The sequence below is a fragment of the Eucyclogobius newberryi genome, unplaced genomic scaffold (genome assembly GCF_026437365.1).
Source record: "Eucyclogobius newberryi isolate DKJ021-1_F unplaced genomic scaffold, fEucNew1.0.hap1 SCAF_11, whole genome shotgun sequence".
Lineage (NCBI taxonomy): Eukaryota > Metazoa > Chordata > Actinopteri > Gobiiformes > Gobiidae > Eucyclogobius > Eucyclogobius newberryi.
Genome location: NW_027315735.1, coordinates 2,140,834 through 2,167,759, shown reverse-complemented (window position 1 = coordinate 2,167,759; position 26,926 = coordinate 2,140,834). Strand labels below are relative to the sequence as shown.

General features: G+C 41.4%; 2 protein-coding genes across 2 annotated transcripts in view; one reads left to right on the top strand and one right to left on the bottom strand.

Moving 5' to 3' along the window:
* Positions 1-457: 457 nt before the first annotated feature.
* Positions 458-1,801, bottom strand: LOC140346611 (E3 ubiquitin-protein ligase TRIM35-like). Its single transcript, XM_072432757.1, has one exon. The coding sequence runs from the start codon at positions 1,664-1,666 to the stop codon at positions 920-922; it is 747 nt and encodes a 248-aa protein (XP_072288858.1). The 5' UTR covers positions 1,667-1,801; the 3' UTR covers positions 458-919.
* Positions 1,802-12,597: 10,796 nt separating this feature from the next.
* The window catches only part of fstl5 (follistatin-like 5), a 359,931-nt gene continuing 345,602 nt past the window's right edge, over positions 12,598-26,926 (top strand). The window contains exon 1 of the mRNA XM_072434789.1: positions 12,598-12,762. The gene's annotated coding sequence lies outside the window, so the exon portion shown is untranslated. The remainder of the gene's footprint in view (positions 12,763-26,926) is intronic.

Here is a 26,926-nt window from a genome sequence, read left to right as displayed (position 1 = left end):
AGAGATGTCGAAACAAAGCTTAAAAAAGAAGCATGAACACATATATAACTTTAACCTTCATGTGTCTTTCTAGTAAGGGATCATCTCAAAATGGGTTGAAGCTGAAAAGACTTTGTAGCTTCAATACATCGTTGTGGCAGTAATTGCTTTGAAATGCTAAAGAACTCTCTCAGCAACGAGCCAACATTAGAAGGCGGCCATGTGGATTGAGTAAACAAACATGAGTGACAGGTGACATTATTTGGAGAGTTCATAACTTCTAAATATAAACTTACCAAAGGATGTTCAGGGACTAGAGATGAACAGGTCTATCAAGCTACTATCGTTTTATCAACGCGTAACATTTTATGTGAAGCCAGACAAAGTCTTTTGAGGGGGGGAGGGGGTCCAGAGAGAGGCGAAAAAAATTACGTCTTTTCAGCTTCAACCCATTTTGGGATGATCCCTAAAACTCATTTGTTGGTTAAAAAGAACTGGATGAAATGGTTAAATATCGTTTCGAGGGCAAAACCTTAAGCGGTATCGTGTTATAAGTCAGAAAGCTCGGGAACAGCCTCTCGGCGAAACACTGTGTGAACGTGTACAAGCAAGTGTTGGTGTCCACGTCAGAAAACGAGAGCGTTCCTTTGTCAGCGTCCAAGTGCAGTCTCACTCTGCTCAGATTCTTCACATCCAGGAGTTTAAACGTTTCCGGCCTTGAGACAACTTTGTATTTACCATTTATAAAATAGATTTCCCAATTCCCAGTACCCATTCTTCCTTTCCTTTGAAAAGAGTCACTGACCACACCGACTGACCAATATTCTTTACCCGACACCTCCACCTCCCAACTGTGACATCCGGAACTAAACCCTTCTGATCCCAAAACACGGGCATAAGAATAAAATTGTTCCGGAATTTCTGGGATGTTTTGTTCTTCTCAACATCTCACGCTGGTCAAATCCTCAGACAACGTTAGACTTGGGTGGGCTGTATTAGGATCTAGAACGACAGGGTAGAACTGGACTAGGTTCTTCATGTTGTTCCAAATGTTGAAGTCCAGGTTGCCCAGATGTTTGGCCTGGTCTATCAGTGCTCCTGAGCTTAACTCTGGCGCCTTCACCTGGGAGGATTGCTTCACTCTCTTCACTGTAGCCTTGTATTTCATCAGGATTGAGACGTGCGAAGCATCTAGCTGCTTCTCTGCGGCTGCGATGGTCTCAGCGAGAGCTTCTATCTCGCTGCTCACCTTCGCCATCATGTCCTCCAGGCTCTTAATCTTCTGCTCCTCTTCCTCCCTCAGAGCTTTAAGTCGATTCTGCTGTTCCTTTTCTAGAAATTGGTGGAGCTCCTGAAAATCCTCAAGAATTCTAGACTCAGTTAAACGAGTCTGATTTTTGACATGAGTCATAGTTTCTGAAAAATGATCTTTGCTTTTTCTTAACTCTTGAACCTTGTCTTTCAGCGGTTTTAGTTTCTTTTTAACTTTTTCCAAGATGATTGGAGCTTCTTCGTTGATGGGTCGGATTGTATGCCCCACATGTTGTTCAGAATATCTACAGATCAAACAAATCAGTTGCTTATGGTCTCTGCAGAAGAGTTTGAGATCCTCGTTGTGAAGCCGGCAAACTGACTCCAGCTGTGTGCTCTGCCGAAGGTGAACCTCACAAGCATTCCTCAAGGACATGTCTGGAGATAGTTCTTTAGAGTGTCTCTTCAAACACAATGGACACGTCCTTTTCTTTGTAATTTTCCATTCCTCATCCACACAGACACGGCAGAAGTTGTGTTTGCAGCTCAGAACAACAGGGTCTTTGTAGATGTCATGGCAGATGGAGCAGCACAAGTCTTTATTGGATCCGGAAGCCATCCTGCAAAATGGAGCAAAAAGGTCATTCAATTTTATTGCAGGTGGCGTGCTGTCAGGGCAATCAAGGCAATCAGTGATTGGCCAATAAAATCTAAAATTACCGTGTGTCACAACTATATATAAATTGTTCAAAAATATATCCAAATAGGCCTGTTTTCCTCTCACTTCAGCTGCTGAAGCTTGGCTGAAGTCACGGTGTCCTTTAGTGGCCTTGGTTCTTCTTCTCTCACAGCTGCTTTGTCTGTGGCCGTATTCAGAGGCTCGTTCATGCTCCGCTCTTTAAGATGAGCTTTTAGAACCAGAGCGAACAGCAGCTTCTGTTAGAGCTCTGCACATGCTCGGAGGACCACACAGGACCACACGGCCTCAAACCCATGGATCCGTGCTCAAACCACCTGAATACACTTGAGTGGGAAACAAGGACGTTTGTAGGTTTGGCCCTGTGGCCCTGTGGCCCTTTGGCCATGTGCGAGGAGAAGTGAAGCATGAACAGTGCCAAGTTTTAAAAAACTGACTTAAAATCTGTCTTTTTGAGACAAGTCTTTGTTTGTAGCTAAGGCTCTGTTCATCTGTTCTAATTTGAGTTGTAAATTGTGTCAATGAAGTCACCTTATCCATTCATTCAGCACTCTTCTAGGGTACATGAGTTTAGTGCTGTAGGATTGGTGTTATGGTGTTAGCCCTTCATGTGGAGACCCAGGTTTGAAGCCCACTCTTTCATAATAGTATTTTTTCCCCAAAACTTTTCTTTTATTCTCAAAATATTGATGAACAGCCCAGGTCTGCTTGCCCATCCATAAAAGTCACCCAATGCTTTATTGTCAAGATTGTACTTTGCTTTGTGAATGATTTACTAAATGAACTGACTATATGACTCCAGAGTCCGAGTGAAAGTAAACTGACAATATACGATTATATTTGCAAACAAAAGGGAATGATTTTAATCCAGAATTCTAGGGTTCTCTGTGTTTTTCAAAGTATTGATATTTGTTTACAGTTTTGACCTTTCATACAGCAAAAGTGAAATCAAGGTTGATTGCTCAAAACTCTAAATGCACCAAACCAAATCTTGATAAAGTTTACACAAGATGTACAGGAATAATAGTTGTGAGTCTTAATCTCAATTTCCACACAAAACAAATTTCAATTTCTAAAAGTAGGCTTTCGAATGATAAGAAACAACGTTTACGTACGATATTCTGCAAAATTCTGCAAAATGTGTTGCCAGAAGCACCGTCTTACCTTGGCTGACAGGAGAAAACCCCCAAAATACGGTTGTGTGGATTCCTGGTCTTAGCTGCAGAAGTTAAACCAGAGAATAACTGGTGTAAATTGTAAATGACCTTTAACAGCGAGAGCGTATGTGTTGATATGGATCTTGTCAAATGGAGTCAGAGAAGGGTGTGGCTCAGGTAGTGCTAAAGTCCAATGATCTGTCATTCTTATAATTCCCACCTCCTTGATGTAAAAGTGGTTAATTAATGCATAAATACTGCCGTAAAATAAGATAATCAGATCTATCTATTTTAATGACGGTTAAAAGACACGAGGCAAGGATGGGTAAAAATAGGTGGTCCATAAGAAAAAGATAAAAATATTTAGTTCAACTTGTATCATACTCCATTTGGAAGGAAAGCAAATCTAGTTTCTAGATCTAGAGGTTATTAAGCTGCAAAATAGTGCCAAAAAGTGCTAATGCTAATCAGCGGGTTACCTTCAGAGTCAACATATTTGGCCCTAAACTTAAACTGACATGGTCAGAAATGTATGGGAAAGGGCTAATTTTAAAGAGAAAATGTTTTACTTAACTTCACACATCACTTCATCTTAAAGGTGACAGCATAATTTTTCTGTTAGTACGGCACCAGCTTGTCTCTGTGGATGTGTTATTGCTTCCCTGGAATGTTCCATAGTGTAGCATTAAAGGCGCTGTGCCTGATTTTGACAGTTTTAAAATGTGAAAAACAGAACTACCCCACATGTATCACTCACTGTCTAATGCCCTCTGAGCGTCACAATCTGTCACTGCGATGAGTTTATAAGAGCTTTTCACATCTGTAAGAGGTCAGAGCCAGTTTTGCTGTTACAGTAAAGCTAACAAACTTTAGCATGCTAACGCCGCGGAGAATACAACGTTCTATAATTAGACTCGAAGAAGCACTGTGGTCTCATTTTGGCCCAAATAGATGCTTTTACAATGTCTGTGCTAGAGCAAAACAGATTACAGATTATCGGGTTCAGCCCCTTTAACTCAGTGGAGACAACTAGGTGTCGCCACGAGGCTAAGTTACAGTGCAGATCTGTGGAGAGGCAATGATGCTTACAATAAGCATGCATGTTTTTTAAGGCATTTTAACAATAGATACAACTGTAATTTAAAAGTTGCATGAGTTAAATGCCATACTATGGAACATTCCAAAATGACATCTCCATCTCTCCCCAGAAAAGATATATAGTGCACCTTTACACAGTACACTTTAGTAGTATTTAGTATCATCTACCCAAACCTTTTCTCTTCTTACCTTGTTTCTGAGTCCATCCATATGACTAATGTGTCTCCATTGTTTGCACTGTATTCTGTGTGTCAACCAAAGAACAATGATTTTCTCTTTTGTGCAGAACAAAAACAGCAAACACCTACTTTTACGAACAAAAAGCCATAGTTTATAAGCTGGTTAGACATTCATAACATATTCTGTTGCATCAGCCAGCAAGGTCATCCTAATAAGAAGCTAGAAATACCTCCAATAATGCTGTGTACGAAGCTTAAATAAAAAACAGGTACTAGATCTGGATAAAATTGTAAGCCCAGGCTTGAATACAGAAACAAATATGAGATGTGATGAATAGGTAATTTAATAGTTGTATTTGCTTGGACCTAAGTGATATGATGAAAGGAGGAGAGATGAAAAGAGGTAAGACAGTGGTGGAGAAGAAGAGATGGAGATGTTGAGGTTGAGCTGCGGTGGAAATGGGACGGAGTACGATTGTGGAAATGGCTGAGAACGGATAAGAACTTCAAGAACACATGTCATAAATGATTTGTATTGGTCTTGGCCTTCACACTCGAGTACCTTCGCTTTGGAATCTCACGTTTTAAATCTTGAAATAATGGATGAGTTGAAAGTACTTTCTTCTAGACTTCTCACGATACTAACATTTTAAACTGAATTATGATACTAAATAATAGTCTCAGTGTTCGACACCAATTTCAATGCCACAATGATATATCTTTAATAGACAGAATGCTTTCTTTACCATGTGGTTTTATACTTGTGCTGATGAAGCTCATTCCAAAACTGTCCAGGAAAAGGTCACAATTTGATTTGTGTATGTATTTTTATTCAGTAGCGACACTTGAGTATAGTATTCCTACGTTTTTGAATTGAATAGTATCTTATTTTCGATACTTTTGACATCCAAACGTTCTACCCTTCGGGTGTTTTCTCATCAGGATTTGATGTGAAAAAGCTAGCTAGCTACATCGCAGCTGACCAATGTGAGGGCAGAAATGCTCAGAACGAGTCTGCTGAGTATTTATGCACTCAGAAACAACAAGAGCAAGAGCGATCTCTGTCTTTGACGTGACAATCCTGGGAAATTTGAATCTGAGTATTTTCTGAGGCTCGGAGGAAAGGGCCTTGTAAAATGGAGCGTGACTCAAGATAAACACAACTCCAGATGTGTTTTTGGACGTTTTGCATTTTTTCCCACCTTTGTAATAAAGACAATTGTCCATGTTTTTACAGTACACACAGCTTTTCTGGGTTTCGGGTGTTGTTCTTTTCTGAGCTTGTGTTGCCTTCACAGAGGAGCTTAAAACAACTCAGATGCATCTACTGTTTTAGCCTCGTTTAAACTGCCTCACACTCCCTTTTATTACCAGCAGATGGCACACACCCAATGTTTAAGGCTGTAATCAAACTGAATTTGTTTTTCGTGTTTATTATAAGATTAGATAAAATAAGATAATCCTTTAATGTCCACACAAGGGGAAATTTCGTTGTTGCACTGCAGTAGAAACAGGAGGAAAGGACAGATTATAGGAAGTTTATGAACAAAAACAAAAAACTCTTATTAACAAAAACTCCTCTCCCATCTTAATAGGGATTGTAGGGGGGGAAATAAAATAAAATAGATGGATAAAAAATAAAAAGATAAAGATAAAAATAAGATAATAATAATAAAATAATGATAATAGAATAAAATAAAAATAAAGTGAAAATAGCTAGCACAAGACTAGGTAATATTATTAGCAGGTAAGTAAATGGAATAAAAACAAAATAGAACACTCTTATTTACAGGTATTGCATATGGTTGATTCAGTATTGCACATGTTCAGGGCAGTGTTTGTTATAAAGTCTGACAGCAGCAGAAGGAAAGACCTGTGAAACGTCTCCTTCACACAGCGAGGGTGGATCAGTCACTGAAGCTGCTCTCCAGAGCGGACACAGTGTCCTGCAGGGGACAGAGTGTCCTGCAGGGGACAAAGTGTCCTGCAGGAGACAGAGTGTCCTGCAGGGGACAGAGTGTCCTGCAGGGGGTGAGACTCATGGTCCAGCATAGATGTGAATCTAGCCAGGACCCTTCTGTCCCCCACCTCCTGCACCGAGTCCAGAGCACAGCCCAGGACGGAGCTGGACTTCTTGATGACTCTGTCCAGCCTCTTCCTCTCCCTCTCTGTGATGCTGCTGCTCCAGCAGGCCACACCATACAGGAGCTGATGCCACCACAGAGTCGTAGAAGGTCTTCAGGAGTGGCCCTGTCACTCCAAAAGACCTGAGTCTCCTCAGGAGGTAGAGCCGACTCTGGCTCTTCCTGTATAGTCTGTGTTATGAGTCCAGTCCAGTTTGTGGTTCAGATGAACACCAGGTCCTTGTATGAGCCACTCTCTCAATGTCCCGTCCCTGGATGTTCACTGGTGAGGGGGGCGTGGCCTCTGTGGAAATCCACCACCATCTCCTTGGTCTTCCCCGCGTTGATGAGGAGGTGGTTCCGCTGACACCAGTCCACAAAGTCCTGCTCCAGTCCTCTGTTCTCCACATCATCGTCGTCCGTGATGAGTCCGATGATGGCAGAGTGGTCAGAGAACTTCTGCAGGACACAGCTGTCCATGTCATGTCTGAAGTCTGCAGTGTAGAGGGTGAAGAGAAAGGGCGCGAGGACAGTGCCCTGGGGCGCCCCCACACTGCAGGTCTGAGTGTCAGACACACAGTCCCGGGCTCTCACAAACTGGGGTCGGTCTGTGAGGTCGTCCAGGATCCACTCTGCAGGTCGTTCTCCACACCAGCTGTCTCCAGCTTGTCCCTCAGGAGCTGATGGTGTTGAAGGCGCTGGAGAGATGAAAGAACAGGATCCTCACAGAGCTGCCAGGCTTCTCCAGGTGAGAGAGAGAGCGGTGCAGCAGGAGATGACGACGTCCTCCACTCCGATGCCAGGCCGGTATGCAAACTGCAGCGGGTCCATGGCTGAGCTCACGGTGGAGCGGAGGTGGTCCAGGACCAGCTCCAGTGTCTTCATCAGGTGGGACGTGAGAGCCACCGGCCTGAAGCTGTTGAGGTCTTTGGCGCGCGGTGTCTTGGGCACAGGTACCAGACAGGAGGTCTTCAGACCTGTGGTACCAGACAGGAGGTCTGGTACCACCCTCAGCTTCAGGCTCATGTTGAAGACATGCTCCATAACTCCACACAGTTCATCTGCAGGACTTAAGGAGCCTGGAGCTGATGCCTCAGGTCCTGCTCCTTCCTCACTTTAATCCTCTTCAGCTCACTCCTCACCTGTGCTGCTGTGCTGTTGACACATATATATTATTTTAAGTTTCTGTATCAAACTTTTCGGTGTTCACTATTATATTAGAATTTAATGTTGCATGATTTATAAAAGTAACAACGGACTTCTCATTACAGTACAGTTTTTATGCAGCTTGTATTAGTAAACAGCCTCCAGTCTGAGTGCATAAATCTTCTGGTGCCAATGGGCAAAAGGAATCATTATGAGCAGTCTGAACATGACAACATGAACAAGTGAAGCACTGCACAGATCTGTACACAAGCAAGAACTCTAATCTGAATTGTAAAGAGGCTTGGCCAAAAATCTTCCACATAGTACATATCTAACCTATCCAACTTGCATTTATTCAAATACAGGTGTATTTATTGCTGTCAAAAGCAAGGTGATTACATCATAATCTGTCTTTTAATATTAGTGTGTAGAAGTATAAACAGAATCGGCTGCAATGTCCAGGCCACAAGTCACAGAGGAGGACACTTTGTCCCAAAGGCTGTTACACTCCTCAATCAAGCTGTCCTCCCACTCAGCCCCACAGGACCTCCCGACTCTTCCTCCTGATCCAGAGCAATCATCCAGTTAAAGGTGCTGTGTCTGAATTTTAGAAATCTTAGAAATGTAAAAAACAGAAGTCATTTTTAACACTTTGCAGCAGCCCACATGTATTGCACACTCCTCTTAACGCATTCGTAAAGTCCTAATATTATAATTGTATATATACATTATTTTTATATATATATATAAATATAAATATATATATATATATATATATATATATATATATTTTTTTTTTTTTTTTACCGGAATAGATTCTTTTACAATATCTTAATTGGGGCAAAACAGATTTCCTTTATTTCATGAAATCCTGTACAGCCGCTTTAACTTAAGGGAACTGACAGCGCTTCTGCCACACAACACAACAATTCAATTTATTTTTCTTTCACTCAAAATTACAACAGCAGAAGGCGTTTGTGATAATTTTTAAGGTTTGAGCAAATGGAAGCTAAAGTCTGCAATGCAGTGTGAGACTTGTGGCTCCACTGCACTGTACAGCTCATTAACTTCATTGGCTGATCTTGATGAATTGGTTTAAAAAGCTGATACGTGTTGCTTGAATACACAACAAATTGATGCAGAAATGATGAAGCAAACTTGTCTCATCTTCCAAATCAATATCCTATTGCAAAACACATCGAAACAAAGCATTCTACCAAAGCATTCTATTCTATTTAGTTAGTTATCAGAAATGAGAGTAAATGACTGTGTTTATACAACAGTCAGTGTTAGTACTACATGTGGGAGCCTCATCTAAAGTGCTGCGTCAGACTAGAAAACTCAACGGTTAATTATGGCTTGATCTTGATCCAGAATATCAAGTTCTATTTGTAGTTACTTGTAGGCCATAAAGAGTGTGTGAAAGAGTGCTTCCTGGAAGATGGGCTGAAACAGGGAAGGGACGTCCCTGTAGGTATGACACGTCCCTGTAGGTATTACGCGTCCCCGCGTCCCTGTAGATATGACGCGTCCCTGTAGGTGTGACGCGTCCCCGCGTCCCTGTAGATATGACACGCCCCTGTAGGTATGATGCGTCCCTGTAGGTGTGACGCGTCCCTGTAGGTATGACTCGTCCCTGTAGGTATGACTCGTCCCTGTAGGTATGACTCGTCCCTGTAGGTATGACGCGTCCCCGCGTCCCTGTAGATATGACACGTCCCTGTAGGTATGACACGTCCCTGTAGGTATGACTCGTCCCTGTAGGTATGACTCGTCCCTGTAGGTATGACTCGTCCCTGTAGGTGTGACGCGTCCCTGTAGGTATGACTCGTCCCTGTAGGTATGACTCGTCCCTGTAGGTATGACTCGTCCCTGTAGGTATGACGCGTCCCCGCGTCCCTGTAGATATGACACGTCCCTGTAGGTATGACACGTCCCTGTAGGTATGACTCGTCCCTGTAGGTATGACTCGTCCCTGTAGGTATGACGCGTCCCCGCGTCCCTGTAGATATGACACGTCCCTGTAGGTGTGACGCGTCCCTGTAGGTGTGACGCGTCCCTGTAGGTATGACGCGTCCCTGTAGGTGTGACGCGTCCCTGTAGGTATGACTCGTCCCTGTAGGTATGACGCGTCCCCGCGTCCCTGTAGGTATGACGCGTCCCTGTAGGTATGACACGTCCCTGTAGGTATGACTCGTCCCTGTAGGTATGACTCGTCCCTGTAGGTATGACGCGTCCCCGCGTCCCTGTAGATATGACACGTCCCTGTAGGTGTGACGCGTCCCTGTAGGTGTGACGCGTCCCTGTAGGTATGACGCGTCCCAGTAGGTATGACGCGTCCCTGTAGGTATGACTCGTCCCTGTAGATATGACACGTCCCTGTAGGTATGACGCGTCCCTGTAGATATGACTCGTCCCTGTAGGTATGACGCGTCCCAGTAGGTATGACGCGTCCCTGTAGGTATGACGCGTCCCTGTAGGCATGACGCGTCCCAGTAGGTATGACGCGTCCCTGTAGGTATGACGCGTCCCTGTAGGCATGACTCGTCCCTGTAGGTATGACGCGTCCCTGTAGGTATGACGCGTCCCTGTAGTTATGACGCGTCCCTGTAGGTATGACGCGTCCCTGTAGGCATGACTCGTCCCTGTAGGCATGACTCGTCCCTGTAGGTATGACGCGTCCCTGTAGGCATGACGCGTCCCAGTAGGTATGACGCGTCCCTGTAGGTATGACTCGTCCCTGTAGGTATGACGCGTCCCAGTAGGTATGACGCGTCCCTGTAGGTATGACGCGTCCCTGTAGTTATGACGCGTCCCTGTAGGTATGACGCGTCCCTGTAGGCATGACTCGTCCCTGTAGGCATGACTCGTCCCTGTAGGTATGACGCGTCCCTGTAGGCATGACGCGTCCCAGTAGGTATGACGCGTCCCTGTAGGTATGACTTGTCCCTGTAGGTATGACGCGTCCCAGTAGGTATGACGCGTCCCTGTAGGTATGACGCGTCCCTGTAGTTATGACGCGTCCCTGTAGGTATGACGCGTCCCTGTAGGCATGACTCGTCCCTGTAGGCATGACTCGTCCCTGTAGGTATGACGCGTCCCTGTAGGTATGACGCGTCCCTGTAGTTATGACGCCTCCCTGTAGGTATGACGCGTCCCTGTAGTTATGACGCGTCCCTGTAGGTATGACGCGTCCCTGTAGGCATGACGCGTCCCTGTAGGCATGACTCGTCCCTGTAGGCATGACTCGTCCCTGTAGGTATGACGCGTCCCTGTAGGCATGACTCGTCCCTGTAGGTATGACGCGTCCCTGTAGGCATGACGCGTCCCTGTAGGCATGACGCGTCCCTGTAGGCATGACTCGTCCCTGTAGGTATGACGCGTCCCTGTAGGCATGACTCGTCCCTGTAGGTATGACGCGTCCCTGTAGGCATGACGCGTCCCTGTAGGCATGACTCGTCCCTGTAGGTATGACGCGTCCCTGTAGGCATGACGCGTCCCTGTAGGCATGACGCGTCCCTGTAGGCATGACTCGTCCCTGTAGGTATGACGCGTCCCTGTAGGCATGACTCGTCCCTGTAGGCATGACTCGTCCCTGTAGGCATGACTCGTCCCTGTAGGCATGACGCGTCCCTGTAGGCATGACTCGTCCCTATAAGTAAAGACTGCAGGAATCAATCAAAAAAACATTTTGGGCACATTAATGAGGTTCCAATCGCACTGTACGAAGGTTAAAAGCGCTGAAAAGTCATACATGATATGGGACCTTTAACCTCTGCTTAACAGACTATTTCAATTCTTCATACAAACGGAAACCATTATCTGTGTTGTAAGATGGGAGTCTTTGCCCTTAAGTCCATGTCCAAGTCAAAAGCCCACAAGTCAAATCCTAAACCTTTACTTTGTGTTTGAAGTATTTCCAGTCATGCCAAGTGGTCAAATACTTAAAAATAAATACATCATACTTTTGTCATTATATGATTTTTGTGAATTGCTGAAAGTTAATCCTGATGACAAGTGGGGAGCGACATATCCCTGTTATGTTATATCCATTATATTGTATTAGTTTAGCCTTTGGGAAATAAAACTGGGGGGAAAAGCCATATTAATTTGCTTATTCATTTATTTTTAGGAGAAGCATCAAGTCATCTGGCCTCTCAAGTCCAGTCCCAAGTTGTAGTCCTTTTTATAAAGTCAAGTCTTAAGCCATTTTTGTTATATAATATTTGAATATGCTAAATATATTGTTTCAATTATAACTCAAACGTTATAAAAAAAAGATTGGGCAGTTGTATCCGTATTTCATTGACAACACACTTTTTAACCACCAATAACAATAGCTTATGTGAAGAATGCATGTTGCCTTTATACATCTTTTGAACGTAAAGCTTGTGTAAAAACAAACAAACAAATAAACAGTTCAAATTCATACTTATTCAATGACAAATCCTCCCATAACTTGCTTTGCTCCAGTGCACTGTCTAAAATCTCCAGAGGTAATGGCAGTTCGCGTCACCCAGACACACAAAACTCCCCAAAACACTTTCCCCTTTTACGTGACACTACCGACCCTTTAAGGACACAATCTCTTCAAATCAACCCGTTCACAGCCCCTCTTCGTCCGGTTGTGTTGTGCGTCCTCGTGCGCGTCCCTGGATTTGTGTGTAGCACGATCTCGTCTCCCTCGCTCGTGATTGGTCCCCTCGCTCCGTGCGCGCCTCCCCTCCCACGTGCCCCGTATGTAAATCCGGTAGTCGCTGGGGGTGAGGTAGGGGGCTGTTGGATCCTTGCCTCGGTGGCGCACACGAGCCCGGAGAGCGGCCGAGGAAAGATCGTCCTGCGCGCGCCCCGTTCGATCGCGGCGGAGCTGTTCTTTTACGCGTCGGTGCTGAAACTGCGAAGCCATCCGCTGCGTGTTTCTCTCCCGTCTTTCGCAAAGCTTTCCTGCATTTCGAGGTGGCACCAGGATTACCCCAAAACTTCTTGGAAATTACGCGTCGCTTTTACGCGGATTGGAGCCGGAGCTGGTCGGACACGCTGCTACAGATTAGTAGTTTGTGGAGAAGTGTAGCCATCGGCGCTGGACCGATAATCTCGTGTGGATTAACCTTCTGGACCGTCTGGACACAGAGGTAAAGCGCGTCCATGCTTTTTTGTATTATAGTTTTGTAGTTTTGGAGCGTGAATGTGTGGAAATACGTGAAAGAGTGCACTCAAAGTCGCATCGTACGAGCTAGAACGAGTGTTGATGGAATTCTTTTAGCTTTTAAGTGAGCAGCAAAGAGGAAAGTGCTCGCCACAGACTGTTTAAAGACAACGAAATGGACCGTTGTTCGTTATGTATTACCAACAGAGCGTGGATTGAGTAGAATTCTAGTGGTGTTTGTTGCGAGTTGGAGAAACATGAACGATCGGACGTGGTGATTTGGTTGTGTCTTTGGAAAAATAAAATCAAAGAAGTTGGCATGGCAGGGGTGGAAAGAAAATGGAAAAGGGAAATGACACAGATTTGTTGGAGTGATAAAAGTTGTACCAGACACCAGTCGTTTGTAGCTGTATTTGTTTCTGTATTTGTATGGCTCAAATGTGTTCATCACCAGATGTGATTTACTGTAGTAACATAGAGATAGGAAAGTTGTTTATCTCACTCATATTGCATAAGCGTGTTGCAGAGATTAGGTAACAATGACCAGGATATTAAAATGAAGTTTGAGGTGATCTTGATATTAAGATTATATGTCAGGAATGTGCTGAAATGAGCCTGTAAACGTCTTGGTTGAAGTTCAAGTCCAGCAAAAAATTATGAATGAACCATAAAATGAACCACAAAAGTGCAGAAATATAATTTTATAGATATGACGATGATGAATTATGATCAATCTCTTACTTAATTTAAATGCGGTCTGAAATCTTGTTTTTTTTGTGGTAGAACTGTACTTTTTGGTGCTTGTGTGTTCCTGGTCGCACAGTGATTGATAAAGTAGCTCATTAAAGGTGCACTATGTAACTTTTCTGTTTTGCTTTGTTTGGAATATTCCCCAGTACGGCATTAAATCCATCAATCCCACATTTATCAAATCACCGCTCTTTAAATTACCGCCGTTAACATGCATTCATACTGTCAACTTGTCGCCTGGAGAGAGATGCGTTTAATGCCGTACCGTGGGAAATTCCAGGCAAAGCAATCACCTCTCCATGGAGAATATTTACTTTACTAATTGTTTTGTAACGCAATTAATATCTAGAACTGGAACTATTCTGCCTGTAATTTCACGGCTGGTCATGTATGTTTTATCATGCTTTTTCCCCCTCCAACATTTCAATATTTAATAAGACACAGACATTATTATTCAGCATTGGACTTGCACGCTCACTAAATTGGAGATCAATATCAGACAATCTACAATGAATAAGTAGCACAATTAAATACTTTTTTCATAAGTCATATAAAAAAGTTACAGCGCAAATATTATCGTGCTACTAAAAATAAAAAAATAGTGCAGACAAAATATTGGGTCCTAAAACACAGTATATTGTTCCATCTGTCATTTATTGCACTATACATCGATATAATAATGAGAATGACAGGCTTTGTGTTTGAAGTTGCATAGTAACAGATATATTAGCTTGTTAGTTATGACTTGGACTATAAAAATGCTAATTACTTACTCCTTTCATTGTTTTTTCGACACAAGTATTACCAATGTTTTTTGAATCATTGCAGGTTTTATTAGACACTTTCCCCATTGCAATACGTCCGTAAACAATATTACAACATAACAATGACAATTCAATGACAAAATATTACAATTCAGCGCTGGTTTCACGCTCACACGATTGGAGCAGACGTTTTAGAGAGTTGTCTTCTTTATTCTATTGCTTGGCTCGATGTTGGTGCGTCTGCGAGGAAAGTGGTCTGCTGGGACCGTCTTGGTTTCATCGAAATGGTGAATACACTTGGCTGGATTTGATCCCAGTTTTGTTCTCCTGTTACTGATGAAGCGTGAAAAAGCAAACATTTTCAACCAACTGTTCTCCCGGCGCATCAATTAATACAGTACGTTTAGGCAAATAGACAAAGCAATGTAACTTAATAGCGATGATGAGGAATGGTAATTATTCAAATGAGTTAGCGCTTCCGAGCTATAACAGTATGAAATCAAACAATAGTGTGCTCTATAGTGACTTTGGAGTGTCTTTCTTAATGTGCAGCCTCTGGGTTTTTTCATCTGAAATGAGATTAACCGCGAGCGTATTCAAAATAGTGCTGAGTTGGTTTTCTCAAAGGCGATATTGCTTTCTGTTTTATGTATGCGATAATACACTGGCACATTTGTCTTGTGGTTCATTTTGCTGGGTTTAAAATGTATGAAATCTACCCTGGATTATACGCAAATGTTAGTTTATGAAGTTTGTTTGAAAGTTTATGACTACCCCGCAAAATTAATTACTGCCATTTTTATTAAACTTCCTGTACAACTAGTGCTAATATCTGTTGTAAAGATTACAACTTTAAACTATCATCATCCTTCTAAAGTTAAATGTGTAATCTGTATATTTAAGTGATCAAAAACATCTGTAGTTGAAGAAATGCGAACTCTTCCTCACTATTCATGGGTTACAGAGGGATGAAACAATATATTCTCGTTCCAAAAATAATATAATACATGTTTTGAAAGAGCAAAACTCCTCAAGATATAGCTAGGAAAATTAAACCCATAAATGGTTACATAGTGCTCCTTTAATGAAGGGGTCCTATGGAAGGTATTAGGTGGTCTTGATTGATCATAAAACGGTATTTTGAGTTAAATATCTGAAACTAGTCACATAAAAAACAAATAGAAATACAGTCAGAATGGGAGAAGGTCCGACACCTTCTTTTCTTTATGGATTGTTTTTGCCTGGAATGTTCCTTTAACAATCTCTATGGCAACAAGAAGGTAACTAGATACGATACTTTGGATCATTCCAGACAAACCTTTCCATGAGTCAAGCAGCTGACAGAATTACATATTGCATCTTTAAAGTAACGTTTTAGTATAATTCAAATATTTTCTCAGGTAATATTAAACACTACATTTCAGAAATGTCGCCTCATTTACTCTACCCTTGTTTGAACATGTTCGCGGCAATTCTTTAATTCTTTTTACCACCTTTTTATATGCAGTTTTTGACCATTGTTTTTAATGGATTTTCCGTCCTGTAGCAACTGGAGGCAAAATGAAGTAGAGCACAACACATTTTTAATGATTCGCTGACATCACATCTAAATACTAATGGTTTTAAGTATTTATAACAACAAAATAAGAGGATAAGGGTAGAAATGTCAGTTAATTTGCTTTTCTTTTACAAACAATGGAAAAGTACACATTTTTAGCCTCAACACGGTGTTTGAGCTTTTGTATCTGCAGATGAAATTACATTGTGGGGTCAATATTTCTGTGAGCATTGTCCTGTAAAACCTCCAAAAATGCCAACGTGTCTATCCTAATCTCCTTTTAAATAAACGCATACATTAGTAAATGTCCGTAAACCAAGCTCTGACATCAGAGCAGTTTTCAATTACCAAAACAACCTTGACTTTTCCTATTTTTGGATTTTCTCTGGTTAATCCCAGTTCCCCCATTGAAATCCGATCATGTTCCACATCACTTCTTCCACCAACTGCCCCATTCCAGAGTTTAGAACGTATTTGTTTACACGCTTTTAAAGTAGGTGCTGTATATATTGCCCATCTCGTATCCTGTTAACTTGTACGATATTCACCATGTTAGCCTTAGCTTCCCGCAGCATTTAATCTATTTGAATAATATTACAAACAAGTTATTTCCTTCCTCTTCCTGGCTCGCTAATCCCTGAGTGACACCGTTAGCTGTGACCCACCGGATTATCGCCTGCATTTGTTTTCCCCTCCTCTGCTTTGCGGCTGACTCATTTGCCAGCGTGCAGAGCAGTACAGTAGAGTCTACAGCGCCGGCGATGCACCTCATTGTTGTGGTGTTTAGAATGGGCACCCAAGGGAGAGTGCGGCGGGTGTTACTGGTGGCGTTAACCTAAAACCGGATTATATACAGTACATTTGGGGCGGTTTGGTAATCTTACATCTTAGCCAGAGCTCAAAATACTAGTATATGTCATCCTCGTGGTCGTTGATGAAGCTCCTCTGTGTTTTTAACGTCCAAGTATCATCAAACTCATCGTGATGGTTTTATTTCAGTTTTCAAAGTGCCAGAGCACAGCTAATCAACCAAAGTGCTAGCAGCCATTGTTTTGAATTTGATTCTAATTACTTGGGTGAGCGGTGTGGAGTCCTTAGGTGTTTCCAGTCTTGTTTGACACACGGAAAAGTTTCGACAATGCGCTAGTTTTATCGCGTTTCAAAAATGTCAAACTCGATTTCGATACTCGGGAATATGCACGATACTCGCTACCGATTTTGATTGAAGTACAATAAAAATGCTTTTTTTTTAATAGGGTGTTTTTTTCCACACAGAATAATTGTGCTTTTGTGATGTAACCATGTGGTCTTTAACTAGTTCTGAAAAAGCTCAGGATGATTCTAAAGCTGTTCCCTAAATATTGCCCTGTTTTCTGATTTTCTTTTAGTATCAAGACTTCAATTCAAATAGAGTATCTAGTTTTGATACTATTTTTTTTTTATTGATTTTTAGTGCTTGATTTATACTGAGAGATTTACAGTATTTTTTTTTTAATAGTTTTTGCCCAAAAAATGCGACTTATACTCCAGAGCGACTTATATGTGATATTATTCGCAACCGCATTTCACATGTTGATTATTTTCACGCGCTCTCGGCTCTAAACGACGCAGAAGAAGATTCTGCACTTCCTCTTCCTCTGGAGTTTGTGGAGTTGTTTAGAAGTGACACAGAGGAAGAAGAATTCAGTGGATTTAGTGATTTGGGGTAAAACTGATGCTTTGGTAAACTTGTTAGCATGTTAGCATGTTCTTTATGCTATAGTTATCTGAATAACTCTTCATATGTTACGTTAACATACCAGACACTTACCACAGTTATGTATGTATGTATGTCATGTAGCTGAAGGTGTTAGCGTTAGCATACGTCATGTAGCTGAAGGTGTTAGCGTTAGCACCTATTCACCATGTTCTCTCATCTGTTATTATTTTAAATTGCATTTCAAGATGAAATGTCTGTTCTTGGTCTCTATATGTTTCTTTCTTCTCTATTATGCATTTTCTGGCTGATGCAACTAATACTCCGGAGCGACTTATAGTTCAGAAAATACAGTAATGTGTCCATGGAGTTTATTGCTTAGCCTAGATTTGTCAACAATAATGGCATAAAACTTCTTCATTCATCATTTTCCTGCATTGTAAGCACTTGACTGGTTGAACTGTTTTACGCACAAAGATCCATAAAGTTGACCTGCTCACGCCAGATGGATATGTGTGCCACTCTGACTTGAGTTCTACACATTCATCAATCTGGACACGCTCGCGTCGAAAGCGATGAACGAGACGAGACATCAAACTGTTGTTAAATCCTGTCAGAGAAAAGCACAGACGTCCTCAAATACACATAGTTACATCATCGCTGTCGTGTCTTGGGACAATGCGTAACACATTTCCTCTTTTCAGCGATGCTTTTAAAGTTGTCCTGGCTGTTAATGAAACCTTGCTATTCTCCATTCTACTTTAATCGAACCGGCAGACCTTCTACTGCTCTTTCCATCGTTCTCTTAAACAGCTTTGATTCTCGCTCGGAGATTGGCTGACGTAACCACAACTGCATCCTTCTAATTTCTTGTGTAATTTAAATTCTCAGAGTTACTCAGCGACCGCTATAGTTCGGGTTTTCATTCCACAGCCATCTGCGATCGCATTCCCTCCGCCACACATTTAGTTTGTCTAAAGAAGTGCTCGGAATCCACAAGTTATTGTGTAGTTTCTCTATGTGATAGGAGTAGATCGAGCTGGTTTTAAAAGCTGCATGCGCTAACTGATTGCATATTATAATACAAATAAGGAATTAATGTGCATATTTGGTGTGACAGATAAGTCAATATAACTGTGCAAAGACTGGGAAAGGTAATGAGAGAAAATGCTAGTGAGAAGTTATAAACATACCAGTTTGTTATTATTGTATCTTACATATTATCTCAATATTTAATGCAAATCATTTTTTAATTGTTGATTCTACTGATTTGTGTTTTGATCCGATGCCAAGTAATACTAAAGCGAGTATCACAGTATCGAGACTTGAGTTATGTAAATTGTTAAAATGTTAATTGATATAAAACTAAACAATGTATTTCTAAATATGAGTGAATGCACAGTACAGTATGTCACTTTCTGGAGGTGGACATAGAAAGTTAAAGCCATACTTCTGGACATTCTCCATGCAGATTTTATTTATATGCCATATTGTATAATGTTAGGGCCGAAGGAACAACCTTTCCATGGAAACAAGCAGGAGGCTACTCCAGGCTAAGTACGAGTCAGGCTTGTGGAGACGCAAGCAAGACACAGTAAAGACACAGTTTTTAAAAATACGCTTTAGTGCAGTAAATACATCCATAGTAAAATAAAATGTGGCTAACAAGTTACACACTGTGCCTTTAAATTACATCAAACAACTGCAATTTTTGGTGATATTTTCTTTGGATGAGAAACTTTGGATACAATATGTGGTTTCCGTCCGCTCATCACTCATTGCTTGGTGTTGTAGTCATAAAAGAACTTGTCAAATACACAAACATCTGACTGCGTGTTTGTTGTTTCTAATCAAGTAAAATCACAGTAAATTACAGGTACAGACTCTGCTCAGAGACAGGAAACCCGTCGAGTACCCGTCGAGTACCTGTCCAGTACCTGTCGAGTACCCATGGAGTACCGTGGAGTACCTGTCCAGTACCCGTCCAGTACCCGTCGAGTACCTGTCCAGTACCCGTCCAGTACCTGTCCAGTACCCGTCGAGTACCTGTCCAGTACCCGTCCAGTACCTGTCCAGTACCTGTCGAGTACCTGTCCAGTACCTGTCCAGTACCCGTCCAGTACCCGTCCAGTACCTGTCCAGTACCCGTCGTCGCCCGCACACGAGGACATCTTTTCCCCCGCGGAGCATATTGTAAAAGCAGGACACAAACGTTAGGACGCTGCACACTGTCTGCACCTAATTATTACATATTTGATCCTTTAGCAAACCCAGAGAAAAGCCGAATGCTGAGCTACAACAGCCCGTGGTTCACTTCGCCGCACAACATGCCATCGCTCTGAAAGTTCCCGTCTTCATCGACCCCGTTACGCACGCTGTAATTCTGATCTCCGTTCTCTTGAAGCTGAGCCGGAGGCAGGTTCAGTTCTCAGGTGGAATTCACTGTTTAACCGTCGGAGTGCAGATTTGTTGACCTTGTTCACAGTTCATATCGGAGCTCATCCTCATGAAACGGAAACTGGCACAAAGTTCAACGCCTTCTCTGTGAGTGCAAATAAACAAAAGTGAAATGATGGTTTCACGATCGCTTCGGAAAGTGATGCCTTTTCTGAAGCGATCCCAAAGGCACGATTGTGGTTGAAAGGTCTTTAGGTTTAAGCGATTCATGTGACAAGTTTGTGAAGAAAATCCACAACAAATAACGGGGAGAAACATTTGTGGATTCCAATTTCTATTTCTTTCAAAAGTAGTAAATCTCCCTTAGACTCGCACAGACCCTCGCCCTCTATCTGGGATCATGATCTCATCTAGAACGTGAACGCAGTCTATTCATGGGTTTCAGGCAAAGGACCTTTACCTATTCAAAAGATGTAATATTCAGATTGTGTGCTATTGCTATGACAACGGTCTGCCTTTGTCAAATCCTTCAAATCTGGAAGGAATCCTCATGCCTGAAACCCATTCATTGAATAAAATGTAAAATAAGGATCCACATGTGTCTGACATTACTCTAAAGTTTTCTTGAAATACTTTTTTTTGCGTTTAGATAAAGAAAAAGTTTAGTTAATGTAGCTTTAACGTTTCACAAAGTGCACCTGTCAAGTTTAGAGATGAATCAATGTATTTATGTATGTATTAATAATTATTTTGCATTCTTTGGTAAATATGTGTGTCAAAGCTGTAAATTGGCAATTTTGCTCTCACATTTGCAAATTGATATGAAGCTGATAGATTCTTAGAACTCCTATGAATTCACAATTGCAGAATATTGTTAGAAATGTAAGCATTATTTCTACGTTTTCAAAGTAAAACCAGGTCTGAGGGATGTTCTAGTGTACAAGAAAATGGCATATTGTTTGTTTCATCTTGGGCAGAGACATATACCTCTTCAAAGTATCGACAACATATGTGGAATTACAATCCTGAAATATCAGTCTCAGCCAAACATTTCAACTCAAAGCCATTACATTAGAAACATTTCTTCTTGACGACCGCTGCACCGAATCTAAACTGCACTATTTCCTTCCCATCACGCGCCATGATAGTCATTTCGTTTCAGTCTGGCTGCCACTCTGCCGCTCTTCTGTTATCTTAACCCACAAAGCGCTCGCACACTCCTCTCCGTATCGAGCAGCTTTGATCAGTTCCCAGTTGTTTTTCTGCCTCGGCTGAAAACAATATTGATTCAAACGCGGTGCTTCCCTGTGGCGCGGGGTGACACAGGCGGTAATGAAAAGCTATGCAGGCCCATTATTAGCAGCTCTGAAGCTCCCTCCACTCCCGGCTACCTGTTGTTACCACGGCTTAATTGGATCTGAAGTGTGAACAGAGGAACAGGTGGACACTTTTGGAGACAAGGGCAATTTTTCCAAAAATGTAATATTGAAAGTAAAGGTATTTGAAAGACCATGTATTTTTGCTTAACTGGCTTTCTTTAGAGCAGTAACGTTTAAAGATGGACGGTGCAACTTTTCTGGCTTGGAGTATGCGGTATCTGCGTGTCTCCATGGTGATGTTATAGCGTCACCATGTCGAGGTGCAAGTCAGATCTGTGAAGAGGAGACGGCTCACAGTATGAATGTGTTTTTCAAGTTACGGTTGAGCAATCGCAAATATCTGTTGAGAGTTTAATGCTTTACTGTGAGACATTGGCATCTCCATGGAGACAAACATGGGAATCATCTGGGAATCATCTGATTGGATCATTGTGACTTGTCAGCATAGTAATTGTCATCAGTGAAATGATGGTATGTTCCAGTCGTCCTCGGAGCTCGGATCTTCTGAGTTCTGACTGAACAATCTTCCAACTCGGAATTCTTACTGGGAAACTCTGAGCCCGAGTTAGAAAATTGAACATTGCTGCGCCCTGTGTTCGGTGAATGACTTGATCGAGTCATTAGTAAGTAAGTCAATTTTATTTGTATAGCACCTTTCACAGACAGAAGTCACAAAGTGCTTCACAAAACACAGAATAAAATAATAAAAACACAAAAAACTTATAGTGAACAATACATATACAACAATATACAGTAAAATCAGTCCGTAAAACAAGTGCATTTAAAAGGCTTGACTAAATAAAAAGGTTTTAAGCTGACCCTTAAAAGCAGTAACTGAGTCCAGTAACCGTAGGGAGAACGGAAGATCGTTCTAGAGTTTGAGGGCAACAGCCTGGAAGGATCTGTCTCCTCTGGTCCCAAAACGGGTGCGAGGAACCAACAGTTTCTGGTCCAAGGACCTTAGTGAGCGAGAGGGAGTGTACGGTTTGATCAGATCGATAATGTACAGAGGGACCTGACCATTTAAAGCTCTAAAAGTTTTAAATGGTCATATACTGGTCCTTTTTCTTCCCCGACTTGACGACTGGAACACAACAACTACACTCAAAACTACAAAACTACACTCCAACTGGTCTGCAGCAGGATCCTCATGTCATACATACATATTTGGGATGATGAAAGTAGTGAATGTAATTTAATGTAGAACTCCTGCTTACGGCCTTTAAAAATGGCTGCTATTACATGCATATCATAGGTACACTTTTGCAATGATTCATTTAACATTGTATAAATGATTTTAAAACATTTGTCATGTCTATAATTCAATATTTAATACTACAGATGTATAGATTGCCAAGTATATCTTGACGACGTTTGCATTTTATTATGTCCATCTTGTCAATTGTATGTGTTCTTATTTTATACAACTAACTAAATAACAAAAAACGAAGAAGACACAGAGTGAAAAGACAAAAAGAACCATAGTCTAAGCAAAGTCCCCAGATGTCTGTCCCCTTATGTAATTGTCTCATTTGTCTCAATGTCTGGTAAATTTGTCCATTCTTAAAGGCGGTATGGACGATTTTTCGGCGATTTGAGAACGCAGGCGGAAGTGCTCATGCCACTCCCCCGTGCACATGCCACTCCCCCGTGCACATGCCACTCCCCCGTGCACATGCCACTCCCCCGTGCTCATGCCACTCCCCCGTGCTCATGCCACTCCCCCATGCTCATGCCACTCCCCCGTGCACATGCCACTCCCCCGTGCTCATGCCACTCCCCCATGCTCATGCCACTCCCCCGTGCACATGCCACTCCCCCGTGTGGACCAATACAACACACACGTGTGTTTGTTTATTAGCGCGACGGATCGCATCGCATCTCTCGTCTCCCGTAGATTTCTGTCCACTTCTGCGTCAGCTCGAACTGTCTTTCTCCGTCTTCATTTTGCCCCGTACACTGAGGGAACTATATTATGATAGATCCATGCGCTTAGACACGCGGAAACGTGGGGACGAGCCTGACGCGGCTGCAGGTGAGCGGTAGGTGCGTTTTATGATTGATACGTGGCAGGACAAATGATTTATCCACGCCACGAGGAAATATGATAAAAAAAATTGCTGAAAAAAATCATCCATTCCACCTTTAAATGTTAAAGTAACATTTTCAATTTTATAATTGTCCAATGTTATTCCAGTCCAGTCCTTGACAATTGGCTCTAGGGCTGTCAGCTTTGAGTCATTTTGTCGAATAATCCGTCAGTGGTGTCTTAGTCGACCAAGTATTTCATCCGATTATAAGGATTTGAATGGGATAACAGAGAGGTTTAAGACATGGACTGAGTTAGCTGAAGATTAAGGAGCGAATCATGAGCTTAATCAGCATTTTAACACAGGAAAACTACTAGTTTTCTGTTTAAACTCTTGTGCAGTTGTAATATTTTGAGTGCACTTTGGCTCAGATACACGGTCAGATCACAGAGGTACTGAAAGGTTTTGAGAGCATTTTTTTGGTCAACTACAGGCCTAATTGGCTCCGTCCCTGTCATTCACCTCTTTGTTATAACTATCCACAGGTATCCATCTATCACGGCCATTGTTGGTGTTTTCTGTCCGAGATACATTTTTTTCAAGTCAAATGGAGTGTCCAAGTTGAAGACAATCTACAATCTCAGTTTAATATGTATGATCAACAGAACAGTCCAAAACATATAACAGTGACGTGCTTTTACTATAATATATGGTGGTAACTCTACACGCCAGGTTTTATAGTCAAACGTTGTACATTAGGAGCTTTTTACCTCATTGAAGCCGTTTTTTTTAATACCATTCCAGTTTGCAAAGAGAAAAAAAGAACTGCTTTCATTTCCACACTTTTATCCCGGCCTTTTTTCTTGCCTTTTCCCTAAGCACCAAGTTGTTTTCTTCTGGGACTTGTGGTACGCGGTAGAAACATGAAAAGCCTATATAAGCTGCTTGTATGGACCTAATGCATCTCTGGGCCACCTTCCTCTCTGCGCTTGTAGATTCCTGGAGATCCGTCATGTTTGTGTAAGATTTCCCATGCAGGCTCGCGCACACTGGAGGCTACGTCTTATTTTTTGCTCTTCTGCTGTTTCATATGCACATTCACACCTGCCCATTATCGCCGCTGCCTCTGCACATCTGGGTGGAAAGTACTTTTATGTTGTACCGCAGCGTTGGTTCTGCTCCGAGACAAGCACAACCTTGAATGCGGTGAAATATACAGGGATTTTCTTTTTTTATGATAGGAAAGCAAGATGTTTATTTATTTATATATATATATATATATATATATATATATATATATATATATATATATATATATATATATATATATACACATATATATACATATACATACATATATATATATATATATATATATATATATATATATATATATATATATATATATATATATATATATATATATATATATATATATATATATATATATATATATATATGCATTTCATGTAATGTCGGTTAGCAAACTGTGTTGCAACGAGTTTAGGGCCAAAGTAAAAGAAAAAAAAAAGGACAAATTTAAACTTTTGTTGTAATGTCGCTTGTTCCTGATCATTTTAGAGCTCGCATAATATAATGCATGCGTCTGTTAAGAATCTTACAATATAAAATGTTAGAGTTATGATTCTTATGAGAAGAAATATTCATGACCAAACAACATCTTTATGAAATCAAACTGATGATAAAGTTAAGTTAATACAACATGAAGCCAGCAATAAACCCTTTACGTTTAGGCTGAGTATTGAATTGAAAGTACAACCATTATGTTTTATGTTCATATTGTGACTTGAATAATTATGATTAATAACCAAATAATCTCTTGACATCCCTTGTTAGTGTCATGTTGATAAAAGCTTTACCGCTATTTCGTCATTTGTCCCAGCAGAATATAGCACCTAATCCAAGTACTAAAGTGTGAAAGTCCACAAAAACCCAAACACACTGGTCATCACTGTAAGAACATTGTATTTGGGATTTTATTATGTATTCTGCTTTTTGATTTGAGCGAGCTGTCAGATCTTGAGCCTGGATCTGGTCAGGATTACCTGGCTCAGCACTGTCATGTGATCTGGGACTGTCCTGTTGCACAAAAATATTGGACAGAAATTGACAAGGCTTTGCAGACTGTTTTTGACACCTCCATTATTATCATAACAGTGCATTTTATAGCACTTTTCCACCTTCAAGGCACTCAAAGCGCTTTATTAGGCAATGTGGTGAAGTGTCTTGCCTAAGGACGAATTAGGACATTGGACATTTCCTCTAGCGCCCCACTGTGGCACCTGGTGTTCCAGCAGTCTCCCATCCAAGCCCTGCCCTGCTTAACTTACGAGAGCTGACGAGTTTCAGAAATGTGTATTTGGGCCTCAAAACCCATGCCATGGACACAATAAATGAATGCCATTGGAACATACTTCTAGCAGCTGAAAGAGGACACAAACTGTGACCAGACTGGACCAACATCATTACTGACATACGAACTAAACTTGACAATGGACAGATTTGACATAAATTGGACAAAATGGGACTCATATCATAGACCTTGTGTGCCTTAGCCTTTTTATTTTTTGCTTGAATGCATTATTTACCCAATATGTCTTTTTCTAGCCCCATATTGTCTTTTTTTATTTATTTAATTGAATTTGATTTATATATATTACAACTGAATCAAAGTCACAATTCGAATTGGAGCAGTTACCAAATTGCAGAGGTTTTAATTTTTCAGGTGAAATAATGTCCGCTACACATGAAAAAACATCTAAAAAGTGTATTTATTGGGAAAATGTGTTTACCTTATACGAAGTACACTGGATTCTTATATAATTTTAGCTGTTCATATTTCATACTTCTCTCAGATATTTCTGCTCGTTGGCGTTTTGAAATGAAATCCCGATTTTAAAACACAATTGTATCTAATCGCAATCGCAACACTTGACAAATAAATATATTTTTTGGGGGAGTACCTATATATACACTGTCAGAACATGCAAATTCCTCACAGAAAGCCTTGTTCAGTCCAGGAATCGAACCCCGACCGTCTTGTTGAGAGACTAAACACTCAACACTGCACTTCAATAACATCACATTGCCCAATCGTTTATATAACTTCCTTCATACGTTCCTTTTCCATCAATATTTTATTCAAATTGGGATAACAACGGTTAAATCTTTCTGAGTAATCCGGTTGTTTGAAGTACAGAGACGTCTGCTACTATAGCATCTGAATAAACAACCTCCCATAGCTTTTCTCCTTTTAAAACATACTTGTATTCCCGCTTTTGATGGTTTTTAAAGGTTTGACGCATTTCAATCGACGCTTGCAACGCCGCCCAGTTTCCCAATACAACATTTCAAACATCCCAATTTTTCATCCCTTCCCACTCGGAGCTTCGAAGCCTCAACCGTGCCAAGTTCCATCAGCGTCTGCGCTCGGGCCTTTTGTTGTGCTAAGTCTTTATTGTACCAACCTACACACAGTAAGAGTTGTTCTTTACCTGCCATGTTCCCGGAGACAGTAGCATTTCTGACATTTTTGCGTCTCTTTTGGCAAGCTCC

Coding starts and splice junctions, on each gene's coding strand:
- LOC140346611 (XM_072432757.1), bottom strand. CDS start 1,666: ATGTCCTTGAGGAATGCTTGTGAGGTTCACCTTCGGCAGAGCACACAG.